At 46.2% G+C, this 15,388-nt stretch overlaps 1 protein-coding gene across 1 annotated transcript; it reads right to left on the bottom strand.

Annotated features, from left to right (window-relative positions):
* Positions 1-423: 423 nt before the first annotated feature.
* CCNG2 (cyclin G2) lies at positions 424-6,983 on the bottom strand. The gene is made up of 7 exons (XM_054633375.2): positions 6,578-6,983; positions 5,497-5,634; positions 4,471-4,721; positions 4,241-4,319; positions 4,061-4,159; positions 2,756-2,961; positions 424-2,266 (listed from the first exon to the last, which is right to left on the bottom strand). Exons 1-7 carry the CDS (start codon positions 6,686-6,688, stop codon positions 2,134-2,136), a joined length of 1,017 nt encoding a protein of 338 aa, XP_054489350.1. The 5' UTR covers positions 6,689-6,983; the 3' UTR covers positions 424-2,133.
* Positions 6,984-15,388: the final 8,405 nt, after the last annotated feature.

The following is a 15,388-nucleotide window of genomic DNA, read 5'->3' on the forward strand; positions in this document are numbered from 1 at the left end:
AGCCCGTGGCTTCCCACCTTGCCCCGAGCTCACCCACACAGTGCACTCCCCCTGACCGACTCCTGAGCCAGGAGGGTGCCGTGCTGAGGGGACCCAAGTGGCACCTCAAGATGTGGTAACCAGGCTTCACCACAAACACAGCAGCAAGGACAATTCCTGCAGAACCCAGAAGAATCCAGCTGGAATGACCCTTAACCCCTGGCAGGGGCTCTGGACGTGCCAATGAACATGGAATACCTCAGTCCAGCTTCTCACACTGAGGTGAGATTTCCATCCAGTGCTGTGCAGTCTCCCCTTGTTCTTGCCACAACTCCTGGGATAGCTGAAACCCAACTGTGGGATCACACACCCTGCACAGCGCACAAAAAAAAAAAAAAGGAGGAAGCCAAAAGCTTCAAGGAACCGACTGCCACTCACAGCAGGTAACAAATAGAGCACTTGGTTTATTTTCATTCTCAACTGAAACAAGACTCAGTAGGTTCCTTACCCAAGCACTCCTGAAGTGAGCAGAGACTTGCAGCAAGAAGTCTTCAGAGGTACAGTATTTGTATCATACAGAGTACACAATAAATTACTATCTACATGCCACAGACCTACAAAAAGTTACATACAATGTAAAAAAATACAGTATTTTCTGCTCGTTTTTTTGTTTTAAAATTTTTTTCTGTACATTTTTTTAAATTTACATTTTCATATACACTCTTTGTAAACTTTTGTGTGTTTTTAGAAAACTGAAACTACGTAACCGTTATGGACTTACAGCATCACTCTTACCTTTCTAAAGCAACACTGGCACCTAGGAAACAGCTTTTAGCTTGTTTGCTCCTTCATTTCTACTTTGGCACCACCACACCTCACACTGTTAATCTGAGCTACTTTAGTCTGCTTTAGCCATGTCCTCACCAGGGAGAAACACAATTAGACTGGAATTTGTGCTTTGATAACAAAGTTCAGAAGAAAAACCATTACATTAATTACTTCACCATCACATTTACCTGATACTTTTACAGCATAATTTCCACTTCTCCTGCACTAACTGTTTTACATCAGCATGCAAACAAGTCTGATTATGACTCAATCAATAACATGAATATACTGAAAAACAACTACAAGGGTTAAATATTCAAAGGAATGTAGACTTAGCAAGGCTTACCAAGTTAAGAAGTCTAAGCTAATAGCATGGATTGACATGTTAGGATTTGAAACACACTGAAGTATACTATGTGAATTTCAGTGTAAAAACATCCGTACTAAAGAAAACATGGAATTACTCCTGGCCACACAATTTATACTATCTCAAAGTGAAAACTATATTGACTAGAAACCTCCTGCTTACCACACATACTCCTGGTGTGAAATAGGGATCCCTGAAGTTTATAAAAGCCAAGCTTCAAAAATTGCTACTTAGAGTACACAACTCAAGACCCTGCTGAAAAGGAAAAGCAGTTTCAGTGTTGGGCCCATTGGAGAGTAAACCATTCCAGCCTGGCACTATGTACACACATACATGCTCCATGTAACCCACCCAGCCACTTGGATCTAATCCCAGAACACCACTCCCAGAAGAAGTGGAGGTGCCCTCGAGAGGGACTGCAGTCCAATCTCCTGCTCCAAGCAGGGTCAACACTGAAATCAAGCCAAGCTTGGGATTCTGTCATGTGGAATCCTGAGAACATCCCAGGACAACAACTGCACAGTTCCTCTTGGGCCCCTCCCTTGCTTGACTGCACCCATGGAGCAAGTTTCTTCCATTAACCAAGTGCTTCCCATTTAACCTTCAGGAAAGTTTCTCACTCTTGCTCCATGCTTCTCAGACAAGACCCTGAAATCAACTCAGGTGTTGAGCTGCTGAGGGTTTTGGACCACTAGGTACAGAACTACATTCATGGCTGTTGACAACAGAACTGTACAACAACTTTTTTTTCTTTTTTTTGCTGATCTGGGGACCTGAATTTTTTTTTTTTAAATTCCTTGAAATTACAACAACAAAAAACCAAGGCAGGCATTCAAAGCATTGATATACCACAGCAAGTTTTGCCTTAATACAGTTTACAGATCACCACCTCATTTATTATTGCCAAAAGACTCTATGGTGCATTCAACACTTCAGCCTAATACAATGCAGACTCAGTGCTAAGAGCGACAGCTGAGAGTTTTCCACTTGGGTTTAGGTTTGAGTTCAAAGAAGAAGGTGCCTTCCAGATCACTCGGAGGAGAACTGCTAAGGCTTTCTTCCCCGCTGCTCATGTCTTCACAGGAGTCTTCACTAGAAGGAACAGTGGGAAAGGTAATTTTAACAAAGCACAACCCCTTCAAAGTGGAAAAGCACTCCTCAATCCTGGCATTTCTTGCACACTGTGTTGCTAGCAGCAACATCCCGCATCTAAATGCTGCTCAGCCTAAAGCTCCTTAGGGCTCCTAAAGCTGAAATCCTAACAAGGCACAATCCTCCTGATGCCAACAACACCCTACTGGTCAAGAAGCCAGTCTTCCAGGCAGCAAGCATCAATTCCTTCAGGAGACTGAAAACCTTTGTAAGCCTTCCTTAAACCCAACAGTGCCTCCCCCCGCCTGGCCAAGAACTGCTGAACAACAACAGCTCCCCCTTCTCGCCATGTGCTGAAGGCATATTCTAAGCCCAGCAATATTGTCAGAGCTAGCACTTTTTTTTTTTCCCAAGCAGCAGCGATTAAGCCATAGTTATACAGAGGAAAAGGAGAATTCCCCACAAACGAAGCCGCCAAGTGTTACCCACCTCTCACTTCCATTGAAACATCCACCCTCTGGGATCGTTGGCAACTCAGGAACACTGTAGTAACTGTTTTGTAGGTTTTGGGCTGTGCGCCTCGAAACAATCCAAACCAGTTTTTTGTGATCAGGCTTGCAGCATTCAGGAGAAGAATAATCTGCCAGGCATTTAGAGACCAGCTCCCTCCAGTAAAGTAGGTCACTATCACTTATCTGAAAATAAAAACCCAAAACCCAGAAGTTAGTTAGTCCATAACAGGCTCTAAGGATAACTCCTGCCTCCATTTTACCTTCTTGGGAAAAAATATCAGTCAAGACAGAAGTGAGTCATAACTGTGATACCTTTGTCAAAGTTGCTTCTAAAGGTGAGCTACCAACTCCTACACACCTTCCAGACAAGCCCCTGTTCAAGGTGGAGTTAGGCTGACAGTTTGCCTGTCAGTCCTTGTTACCATTTTCTTTATCACTTCCAAAGGAAAAATGAAACAAAGGTTATTCTATTTTAAAATGGAATAAAACTTTTTTAAAATTCCATTTTCAAATCAAAGTGAAGTTTTTTAAACTGCTTTAAAATAGAAGAAAAAACTTTAAACCATCATTTTAAAATAGAATAATATAGTACTTTAAGGAACTACTTGTATCCGTTAAGAAACTGGGGTTGTTTCATCTGACTGCAGGAGTGAAAAGCTGCTTCTAAGCCATCAAGGGAGGCAGCATACAGCTAGAGGCCATGAATCCCATTTTAGTTCATAGGATATCCTGAGCTGGAAGGGATCCACAAGCATTATGGAGTTCAACTCCTGGCCCTGCACAGGACAAACCCACCAATTCCACCCTGTACCCAAGGGCATTGTCCAAATGCTCCTTGAGCTGTGCCAGGCTCATGCTGTGCCCATTCCCTGGGGGGGAAACCTGTTCAGTGCCTGACCTCCATCCAGGGAGAAGACCCTTAGGTAATAATAATAATAATAATAATAATAATAATAATAATAATAATAATAATACCCCCAGGTTTAATTATTCAGGCAAAAAGAATAAGCAGCCCAGCAGTCCCAGAACAGACCTCAAGTTTCCCCAGACCACACAGCCAGAGCTGTAGAAGTTCCATCAGCTGCCTGTTAAAGCACGCATTGAATACACACTGGGTCAGCAGTTCCTCTGATTTTATACATTTAAGCTTATTTTTTAATTGCTTCTTTCAGCCAAACAGAACCTGTAAGGACACATTTAGGGATGCATTTAAGGGACCCCTAAATGTAACATCACCCATCATTAACAGTGTCAGCTCAAACAACCCACTGAGAACACTCACCTTTGAATGCTTTTGAACACGCAGAAGGATCTCCAACAGCTCAACAGATTTCAGAGTCTGAACTTCCAGAGTGAGAAGGCACAAGGCCAGGACAGATGGCTGAAAGGACCAGGAAACAGCACTCAGCACCACAACCACTACAAACCCACTCAGCAGCTACAAACAACTGCTTCTACTCACTTTTGCTTTAGAGAACACTAGACGGCAGTTGCAAGCTTTTAGCTGTGCTTCCAACTTGTCCAGATTCAACACTTCTTTCCTGTGAGACATCCAAGAGAAGAAGGAAGGGTCTGCATGAACAAGCATTCCCTCACCAGGAAGCAAGAACTGAGGAGCTGGCTCCTCTACAGCCAAGGCTGCAATCATCTCAGAGGGGATTAACAGGGGCTCAGCAAACACCACCAGCTCACCTTTCTGAGGTATGACAGAGTACAATAGTATGGTACAAGTGCAAGAAGGTTAAGGCAGTAGTAGCTTTAAATTCAAAGTGCAACTTTTCTGAAATTATCTTTTCCATCCGTTTCAGGTCGGACACAGTGCATTTACATTGGCTGATCCGGATGATCTCGTGAGCAGACGGGATATTGCATTCCTCCTCCACCACGCGGGCGGCCAGCTGCATGCAGCAAACTCCAATGCAAGACAAATGCTTGGGTTTCACCTAAAAACCAGAGTAAGAGCCATGAGTGCATCACCCCCAGCAACACTGGGCTTCACACCAGGTGTGTTTGGAATCATCTCCACCAAACCTGGTGCTGGCCAGCTCCTGCTCCTCCCCCAGCCATAAGCAGTCCCCTCACTTGAGCTGGAGCAAACGCCACGAGGCAGCACCAATCTGCTGGGGCTGAGGAGCTGAAGTCACACAGCTGAGCAGCCTCTCCTCAGGTTGTTCCCCACCGGGACACAAATAAATCGCGGTGGGAACTGCAATTCCCTGCTCCTCCGAGCAGCAGTGCTCGCCCAGCCCACACAAATCCAGTCTGAGCCTGTTCTGGGCAGCCCCATCCCTCCACAGCTTGTTCCTGCCCCTGCTCTTCTCTCCCCTCTACCGTTGTACATTCCATGCCACTTCAAGGCCAGTCCGACCAGAGAAGTGATGCAACTTCGTTTTTTCTGCTGATCTAATAATGAGGAACTGGTTTCAGTCCAAGCTTCCTGCCTTAAAGCAGCACAAACAACCAGGAAATGATCACTTGGTGTTGGTCCCAAGGCTAAGCTAAGCTTTAGCAGAGTGCCCAGAGACAGCCTCTAACATTTACTGGTTTGTTTCCCTTAATTCCTCCTTTCTCAGACACCTACATGGTGATGGTTACAGATTTATTAGAGGAAGTAAATCAAGCTGCTACTTGTCTTTAGGGGTGAAAGGAACTGCACTCAACTCCAGGTTCACAAAAGAGACCTTGGAGCTGCTGCTGAATCAAGAGCCACACTCATACCTTCATAAGAGCCAAGAATCTGTCCAGAATGTTGACAGCCAAAACAAACGTTTCAGTTGCAAATCCAAAGAAGTTGGTCAGACTCCAAAGATCTTCCACCTTGGCATTCCTTTGTCTTGGACACAGAGTGTTCTCATTCTATGGCAAGAGAGGCAAACTCAGAATTATTCTGTGGCAGCACCAATTGCCGTGCCTCACTCCCTAAATACCCTTTTATTTAGCTCAAACAGGAGCAAATTTTTCCTTAAATACTCTATTTCACTTGAATTGAAAAGAAAATAAATTTAGACACTTAGGACTCAAATCACACCCACGGTTCAGAGATTACAGCCAGGTCCCGAGTCTCACTGGTGCTACAGCCAGCACAACCACATCTCCTGCTCTCCACTTGCTTCTTTTAAGACACATTTAAGACTTAAATAAGTCACCAACTGCAGGCATGCACAGTGACTCCCGCCCTTAAAAATGACCACACAGCTCTCTGCCTTGCATGTCAATATTTAAGCAACAGCTCTGCTTTCACAACAAACAAGCAAACTTATCTCAGGGATTTTTTTTTTTTGTTAAATATTAAGGCTATTCCCAAAGAACTCATAAGCACCCGAAGGCACATAATAAGCCTGCCCCAAACTCAGTAAGGAACTTTGGTCGTTAACGCGGAGATGTTTATGGTCTATTTACATTTTGCTGCTCAGCATTGAGCGGTTCTAGGTTCATTTCCCCAGACAGCGCCAATGAAAAGCCAGTGGTTTCCCTGTTTGTTACATCCCACCTCCTCTGCAGCGGCAGGAAGCTCCCCTAATGGAAACAATACACAACCTCTCGCTCCCGTGCTCACTCCAAGTTTAAACAATAAATACTAAACACCTAAAGTACTAAACGCCTTGCCCTGCAGGTGGTAGCGCTTGGATAAGGTAACGTTAATACCTACAGACGAACACAGAATTAAAACAAAGGGCAAGCGGCGCATACAGAGAAAATAATTAACTTTCCGCAGTCAGCGCGCTTTAAATTCCATTAGCCGGAATTTTCTCTGAAATTTTCGTTCTGCCCAGAGGAGCCCCCCGACACCCTCACCCACCTCGGCGGTCCCCTCGATGAGGCTGAGTCCCTTCTCGCGGGGCTGGAACCTCCCCTCCAGCTCCAGATGAAGGTTCAGCTGCTTGAAAAGCCACAGCGCCTCGCTGCTCATCTTCCCTTCCCTTCGCCTCCTTCCCCTCCGCAGCAGGGAAACAAAGGGGCCCCGCAGGCCGGGGGCGAGGGGACACCGGGCCCCCCCCGCAGCCCTTCACCGCTCGGGGAGGGGGAGGCGAGCCCGGCTCCCGTCACCGCGCGGACGGGGGTGGGCTCGGCCGCTGACCCCGCATCCAGGCAGGGCGGCCTGGACCCCCGCGGGGAGTCACGGCACTGTCACGGCACCATCCCCAGCCGCTCCCCTCCGCCTCGGCCCCGGCCCCGCTGCAAGATGGCGGCGCCGCGTCCCCGCCCACGGCTTCTGTTGTCCCGCGCGGAGCGATCCCCGCCGGTGAGGCGGCACACGGAAGTCAAATAGTCCACCCCCCACTCACGCGGCCCGAGCGCGCCCCAACTGGTCCCCGAGGTCCGGAAAAGGGCGCGGCCGGACCGCGGAGCTCCAGCACATCGGGGATCGGAGCGGCACCGCGCTGCTGCGGCGGGGCGGGGAGGCCGCGCGGAGGAACACGGCGAGGGACGCATCACGCCTTTAAAGGGACACCAGCGGCGCCTCATCAGTTTTGAAAAGACCGCCCAAATCCTCCCGCGCTCGGATTGGCCCGTGTTTCCCGGCCTCTGATGGGCCGGCGGAGCCGCTCGCCCCGCCCCTTCCCCGCCTCGCGGAGGGGAGTGTTGTTTACCGGCGGCGATTGGCCACCGACTGAGGTCGGGTCTGTTCTGATTGGTCAGCCGAGTTCTGCCTCCACCCCGCCCAGTGCTCCGAGCCCTGGCAACCGCGACGAGCCCGCGCGCGCGCGCCCTGAGACGATGGGGGGGCGATGGGAGGGGGGGTGGCACCGCTCACCCTCAGTCCCACAGCGCTCCCGTGTCCCGATACAAGATAAAGATGAACGCTGACTTGACTGGAGCAGCCTGAGGATGCTCAGCCCTCATGGATCAAACTCTCCGTGTAACTCTGTGGGACTCTCCTCATGTTGTTCCTTGAGGGTTCCCAAAGACCCGTCTGGATTTCAAACCCCTCCGTGTCCTACTTCAGACCGAGAGATTTCTGTGCAGCCCGGTGTTGCAGTGGTTTTGGGATGTGCACTTCCAAACCTCCCTTCCTGTGGAAAGAATCGAAGCCCCAGTGGGTCAGGAAGGAGGTGGTGGATCAACCCCCTAAGTCAAAGGCTGCATCAAAGGGCTTCTCTGCTTAATGAAGTCCTCAGGACCAGAAAAAACAAAATAAATATCGTCTGGAGGCTTTGTGGGGCTGTTCCAACGTGCTCATGGATAAACACAAAGGGATAAATGTCCCGGGACAATCCCAAAGTGCAGCGATTGGATGTGTATACACACTGGAGACAAAAGTCTGGGGTGGTAACTCTGACAGATTAGTGCTGGGTTTGACCTGGTGAGGTTCCACAGCTCCAACAAACAGAAAATGTTTATGAAATGTCACAGGCTGGAAAAGTAAATCCGCCTTCTCCACCGAGCCATCAGCAGTGCTGGGCTCTGCCAAGCTCTATTTCAAGGCACAGTCCCTGTCTGCAGTGCCAGTGATGACGGCCAACACTTCTGTCAAGTTTATTCTGATGCCAACGACTCCGAGATCGCTGTAAACATGCTCGACTTTTCCTTAGGATGTTCCTGACGTGGGCTGGAGTTCCTGTAGCTACCAGGAGATTACCTGACCATCCCTCCCATCACACAGACTGATTTCTGGGGAGGATAAAAGCTGTTTGAGACATGGACCTGCTCCAGATTGAACAATTGCTGCTAATGGAACCGACTTCCAGCCAGCTGCATGCAGTGACATCATTCAGGTAATGTTTATGGGATGAGTGTCTCAGCTCCAGTCTCTGGTATTAAAATCCCCTTAGCAGTTGCTCCCTTCTTTTCTTCTCCACATTCCAAAGTGTATCTTGCTGCCACAGAGATGGAGTAGGGATGTTCTTCCTTCTCCAGCTGCTGTAGGAAAGCACCACTTGTTCCAGTTTACCTAAAAGGACAAAAAGGGTTCATTTTGTAAGCACAGAGGATGACAGCTCCAAAAGTACCAGTCCAGATACCTGCTTGAACACATACATTCCTTTCCCTTTACTAATTTAAACCTCATAGAACACTCTGAAAAATTATCCCTCATATCTCATGTAGCCTAAGGGGGGAATCTCTTATCAGACCATGGATCATTTCCCAGGTTAGGAGAGAGGGATTCCTGCCCCATCTTTGTTCCTCAGTATTAACTCACTTGTTGAAAACAGCTCAGTAGGATCAAGGGGGGAAAAAAAAAAAAAAAAAAAACAACAAAAAACCAAACAACCAAACCCCAAGGATCCTTAATATAAGTGATGGACTGCACCTTTGGGACTAAAAACAGGGAAAATGAGTCTGCTCCCTGTGCTGTCTGGACCTGGCAGAACAATGGAGTGTTGTAAGCAAAGGAGGAGTCATGCTGAGGTCAGCGAACAAAATCTGTTGTTCTTTTCTATTTTTTCCCTTATGCAAGGAATAATTTTCTTTCAATGTGGCATTTATTTGGGATTCAGGGGAGTGAGAATGTGGGGGGAGAACAAGAAGTGTTTCCAGCATTCTGAGGAAACACAATTTACCTCTTCTGTAATGTGCTTTACAGAGCAGCAATTCCTTCCTGACATTCTTTGGGAACCCAAAGATGCACATCCTATTGAACAGGGATTGTTGTGACCAGCCTGGTTAAACTATCTTCCAATAGGGCCTGGCAAAACTTGTCCAGGCATGCCCAAAGCAGCTCCCCAGGAATGGTTCTGGGTGGCTAAGAGCTGTGTATTGAGTGGCAGGCGATGATACAGAGGTGTTGATTGGGCCCTGTAGCATGTGGATTTCCACACTGAAATAGGATTACAAACCGTGGTGATTAAGGGACACAGAGTAATTAACACTCCAGACACAGCCATTGTCTGCCCACTCTGGACACCCACGGAGGAAAAACAGGGGTCACTTGAAACAACAGCTCCCTTGAGCCGCTTATGCAAAGAGCTCCACCGATTTACAGCCTCTAATTAAGCCAAGTGTCCCTTATAATGCTCCATACCCCATTATTCCGGTATGGAGGACAGCAGCACTGCTGACACCTGGAAGGCAGGAGTCTCAGAGTGGTGTTTTTATACAAAACACACATATTAGAAAACACCCATCAAGGCTCCACCTGTACACACACTGAGAAACAATTCACAGATGCTGTTTCTTCAAGAGCAATGGGATCAGTGCCTAGGGGATAAAAGCTATCAAAACCTTGGCATGGGCTTCCCCTCACCAGGCCCTTGGGAAGGAACAAGTCTAGGAGATGAAATGATTCATAAATCTGTCAGAGTTTAAACCTTGTTCCCCAGACAGCAGCCCCCGAGGGAAAGTGGCATTTGATCCTCCAGTAGCCATGGGAGCGGTGTTCCCTCTGATCCAGCTCCTGTCTGCCCAGAGGAGTGTAATTCCACACCTCTCACCTGGTGCTCCTGGAAATCGAGTTCAGCATTCATAAAGAAATTAATTTATTCCGATTTATTGCTTGCTGCCTACAAGACCAAAGGAGAGCAAGGCATCCCAATAAGAGATGAAATGGAGCTTGGTGTTAGGGAAGAGATTCACTGGACAAACCCAGAGAGGAGCAGTGACAGTGCCTCTCCCAGAGACCACAACCCAAGTTCCAAGCAGCTGCTGGAAAAAGGAAGGGAGGGGGCAGAAAAGAGAAACCCAGCCTGTTTGCTCAGAAAATTCAGAGCACAAAGTATTTTGAGCTGACAAGACCCAAACGCAAATCTGTGATAACTTAGTAAGTTTTGGACAGAATCTCTGTTATAATTTAAATAAATCTACCATGCACTGATAGCACATACTTTGTTTACTGACAATAACTGCCTTATTTATATAAGAACCCCTATACCAGCACAGCTGCACCACAGTCCTGGGACAAGACTCCCAGGAAGAGTTTCCTAAAAGAGAGAAGTCCAAAAATCTACTGGGAAACAGTTTCTTTCTTGGAAAATGTTCTTATTCCCAGTAGCTGGCATAAAACTTGTAAAGCACGGACTAAACTAAATTGCATGCAGTGCTAAAACCCTGATTCTTGAAGGAAATTCCAAGTCTTCACTGAGAATTTTCACTGACACAAAAGGATTCTGTTCCAGAAATAACACCAGGGACAGGGCCCTGGCTATTATTTCACAGCTCTGAGCGAGCCCATGTATACCATGTTGGGAAGCAGAGAATTCCATGATCCCTGACACCAGCAGAGCAGGAGGAAAAGGCTGCAGAGTGAGCTGGCTGTGTGCTGAACCCCATGCTCTGCCTGTGTTGTCATGGAGGCCTCTCTCCACACACAGAGCTGGAAAGATCCAGAAAGTGCCCAGGAGCAAACACAGCACGAGTCCAGCACAACCTAATTTTTTTAGGATCATCAAATCTCATTTGAGAGGGTTAGAAATGGCTCTGGCACGAGAAGAGGAAGGAGGAGCCTTGCCCCAAGTGCAAACCCTCACATAAAGACAGCACAAAGGGAGGCACTCCTGGTGACTTCAGCGGAGCCATGGCTGCCCCACCTTGTTCAAACCTCACTCTATGGTCACTGAGAAACAGGAAGGGAGCAGGAGAGACTCCAAATCTCCAAATCTGTGACACATTTCAGGACTTGCCCAGTGAGTGCAATTAGTGATGATTTCTGTGGGAGGTGGATACAGGTAGCACCCTTTGTCTTAGTCCTGCTGGCTCCCACTCCAGCTCCTGTCAGAAACCCACTCTGCATCTCCAGGCCTAACAAAATCCAACTTCCTGCGTTTTGTAGCTCATTGCTCCAGCTGCACCTGAGCTGCAGCCCCAGTCCTGCACAAGGAACCTTCCAGGAGCCCAGGGAATGCCATCAAATGGCAAAAATCTGCCTTTTAGTGCAAGTTCAATTGTCTAAAAGGCAGCTGTGTGTTTCAACAGCCTGCTGCTTGTGGAAGCATGACCACAGAACCAGCAGTTGGCTCAGAGGCCTCCTTAATAACCATTTGTTACTGGAAGGTGCATTTAATTCACTGTGTAGTTTTGTCACTTACTTTAAGTGGGTTCTTTTATTTAATTGACAGGGTAATTCTAGGCAGTGTTGTACTTAAGGCTTTGGAGAGTTTTGCTTTTTTTTTTTTTTTTTTTTTTAGAAAGGTGGTTCTGCATAATTTCAGGAGGCGTTTTCAAAATCACAGCGATTCTGCATAAATGGAATTTAAATTAGTCATTAAAAGTTAAACCAGGGAAAAAAATAGAGGCAGTCACCTTCCTGCCTGTAGAACTAGGCAACTGCTGAGTAAAATGATTTGCTAGGAAGCATTCAGCTCTAAGGACTGGGTATTGTAAATTTATTTTATGATTTTACACTTATTTTCTAATTTAACCTTCCATTTTCCATAAAAGACGAGAAGCCCTTAATTATCTCACAAAATACTCCTTTCTCTCCTTTCCCAGGCTGTCTTAAATTCTTGTATGTCCTTTGCTAAAGTTGAGATCTTGGGACAATGTCTTCTATACTTGGCACAGAGATAATCACTAATTATGAGATGGCATCAGCCAGTACATAATTCTCTTTATCAGCCAACACAAACACAGACTATCACAGATGGAAGGGTTTTCCCAGCTGTAAATGTGAAAAGTTTCAGTCAGGTGGATCAGTTGTTCCTACTGAAATAACAGGCACTGGAATTCTGCAAGTCTTAAGGACTCTGCTACCCTTATCCCTGTGCCAGTAAGGAATATCCCATTTCCCCCTTGCTTTCCAAAGACAAACTGCTCTGAGAGGGGTGAAGGGAGATGCACAAAGCTCCAGCCCAGCCCCACAGATGTTTCCCAAGGAACAGCTGCAGGAACATTGCCAGCATAGCTCTGTGTCAGGATACTGCATCCAGGCATGTCTCACTCACATATTGCTGCTCCCTGCCAGAAGAAATCATCCAGACAGACTTTCTCAGAGGCACCAACAGCAAACGTGATCCTAATCCATGCAGAGAAGTGCAAATTACCCATTGGGAAAGGCACATCTACACCCATCACAGCAACACTAATCTTTTTGTAAGGTTATCAACTCCCCAGGACACAAAACATCCAGTTATAAATATTGATCTCGACAGGAAAGCATAGCTACAGCCAGGTAATTAACATGAACTGCCTTTTAAAAACTGACAAAATCAAGGAATTTTTATGTTTTGGAAGGGAAAAATGGAAAAAAAAGCTGTTTTCAATGGCACCACTCTGCAAATACTAAAAAGGTAAAACTGGGAATGCTGTAAGGAGGAGGCACATTTGTGTCACTGTTGGTATTCTTGCATGTTCTGACATGTGTTTCCAGTTAATAATCTATTTTCTGGGAAGAATGATGGATTTACTGGTGGCATCCCCAGGGTGAAGGGGACAGTCTGAAGATATCACTGTCACCAAGTTAAATGAAATAGAGCTGGAACAGAACACGTTCCAAATAGCAAAGCAAATGGCAGAAAATAGCAGCTCTGGTTGAGAAAATTTCATTATGGGGCTGTTTATTTAGTAAAACTAAATCAGGTAAAAAGGTTAATTTAGTGTCTGCAGCTCCCCTCTCAGAATTAATCACTGAGTGAGGTGAAAGAGGTGCTTCATTTGCTAAATGTGAGCATATATTTGACTGTTCTGGATGAAAGCAGAACTGTGTCCTGGTGTTTTGAGGAGCTCCATGCTGGGAACAGATAGGAAGAGAATCTTGTGCAGCTCAAAGAGAAGGGTTTGTTTTCCTAGTAAATAATTTATATTCCTGCTGGTAGGAAGAGCAGGGTGGGAACAGCTACACAAAGTCCTGAGGGGCCTTTGTAGAGATGTTCCACTGGAGCTGACACTCCTGTCATTCCACTGATGGTGCTTTCCAAGGCCAACAGCCTTCCTTAACAGCTGTGCTGGAAAGCTAAGTTTGAGCTCCAAGAAATGAAGGAGCCTGCATCTAGTTTCCTTTTTTCCTTTGCCACATTCTTCAGGAATACCAGTTTTGGGGGGTTTAAATTTTTTTTTCCCCAAAGAGCAGCTAATTATTGCCTGTAGGAACAAGAACAGCTGATGTACTCATGAGGTGGAAGAGCCTAATAATTTGTATATACTGATTTTCACACTGCTTACTTGGAAAATCAGCATTCCGTCAATTGATTCATTGCACAAAAAAAAGTGAAAGTTTTGCAAAAACTACTAGTGATTTTGTATAGTTCAGTTTTCACAGAGACGAGACAGTTCAGTGCTCAATCCCCATTTCATTCCCCTGGGAGAATTCCTCTGTGGTGATAATTTTTCCTTGACAAGCACTTACTCCCTGGAAGCTGAGCAAAGCCTTGTCAGGTAATTTCACCACAAACCATGTTTTTAGGGTTCTCCTTGTTTCCTTCTGCTGCTTTCCCCAGCATTCCACATTTGCAAGCTGTCCCTCTCACAAAGAAAACAGAGTTTAACTTTCTTTCTGGAAAATCAAGAAATTCTCAGAGTCTGTTTCCTTTATTTTTTTTTTAAGGCTTTGTTTCTTAAACCAACATCAAAACTGTCTCCTCTGGGCTGATCAAAGCCTGCTTGCTACTTGAAGGATCACAGGTTGGCAATAAATATAGATAAGTTACGTAATGGCTGGAGTCAGAGCACAGACACAGTGGTAACTGCAAGGATCACTGGACGTGCTCTGTCACAGAGGGAACTTGACCAGCTGAACCCAAACAGTTCAGCTGTTATTTTTATTTTTTTACAAGTTATTTTTGTAAGCCTGCATGCTTCCAGCCCCTTGGGATATTCAAATGGCTCCTTCATTTCTTGGAGCTTAAACTATTTTAATGTAGCCTCACAACCTGCCTGGCACCAAGGTGAGTTTCCCCTTGCTCTGAGGCTGCTGTGTGATTTGAATTCCCCGAGCTGAACTTTGAGTGCAGCTAGGTTGGGTAGGTATGAAAATCACCTTTGCATCCCTTGTTGGCAGGGACCTTACAGATCATTCCAGTCCTACCCCCTGCCATGGGCAGGGACACCTTCCACTGTCCCAGGCTGCTCCAAGCCCTGTCCAGCCTGGCCTTGGGCACTGCCAGGGATCCAGGGGCAGCCACAGCTGCTCTGGGTAACCTGTGCCAGGGCCTCAGCACCCTCACAAGATTCCTTCTAAAATCCCATCTAACCCTTGCCTTTGTTGTCAGCACGAAGCCCTATTGCCTCTTTCCATCTCTCCTTGCAAACACATGGAGTTCATGCTCCATCTCCTTCCCAGCAGTGCTGCTGAATCCCTTGGTTGTGGTCACTGCCACAAACTACCACTGGGATTTGGGAAAGCTGCCACTGCTTTACAGACTTCTGAAACACTGACTCTTAGGCAACAAGACCCAGAAGACCTAGAATGGGATTGTGAAAGTGAGATAAAATTCCAGCAGGACTTGCCCTTCTCTATACCTTCTAAAAGTCATAGTCTGTTGCAAGATAAAAATTTATAAAAATGGAAGGGAGCAGCACATGGCAGGCTTGGATTTGAAGAACAGTTTACCCTGAGCATAGAGGAGCTTCTGCAGCAAAAATAGACTCTAATTTCAGTCTTATATGTTACTAGGGAAGGGGTTAAAAAAAGATCGAGATGGATGAATTTTTAGCGAACTGCTTCAGAGTTAATTTGCTGGAAAATGAATAGAAAAAAAAATCTATGTTCTCTTTCAATGATTTATGTCACTGTGCTTAT

Source organism: Agelaius phoeniceus, chromosome 4, assembly GCF_051311805.1.
Source record: "Agelaius phoeniceus isolate bAgePho1 chromosome 4, bAgePho1.hap1, whole genome shotgun sequence".
Taxonomy (NCBI): domain Eukaryota; kingdom Metazoa; phylum Chordata; class Aves; order Passeriformes; family Icteridae; genus Agelaius; species Agelaius phoeniceus.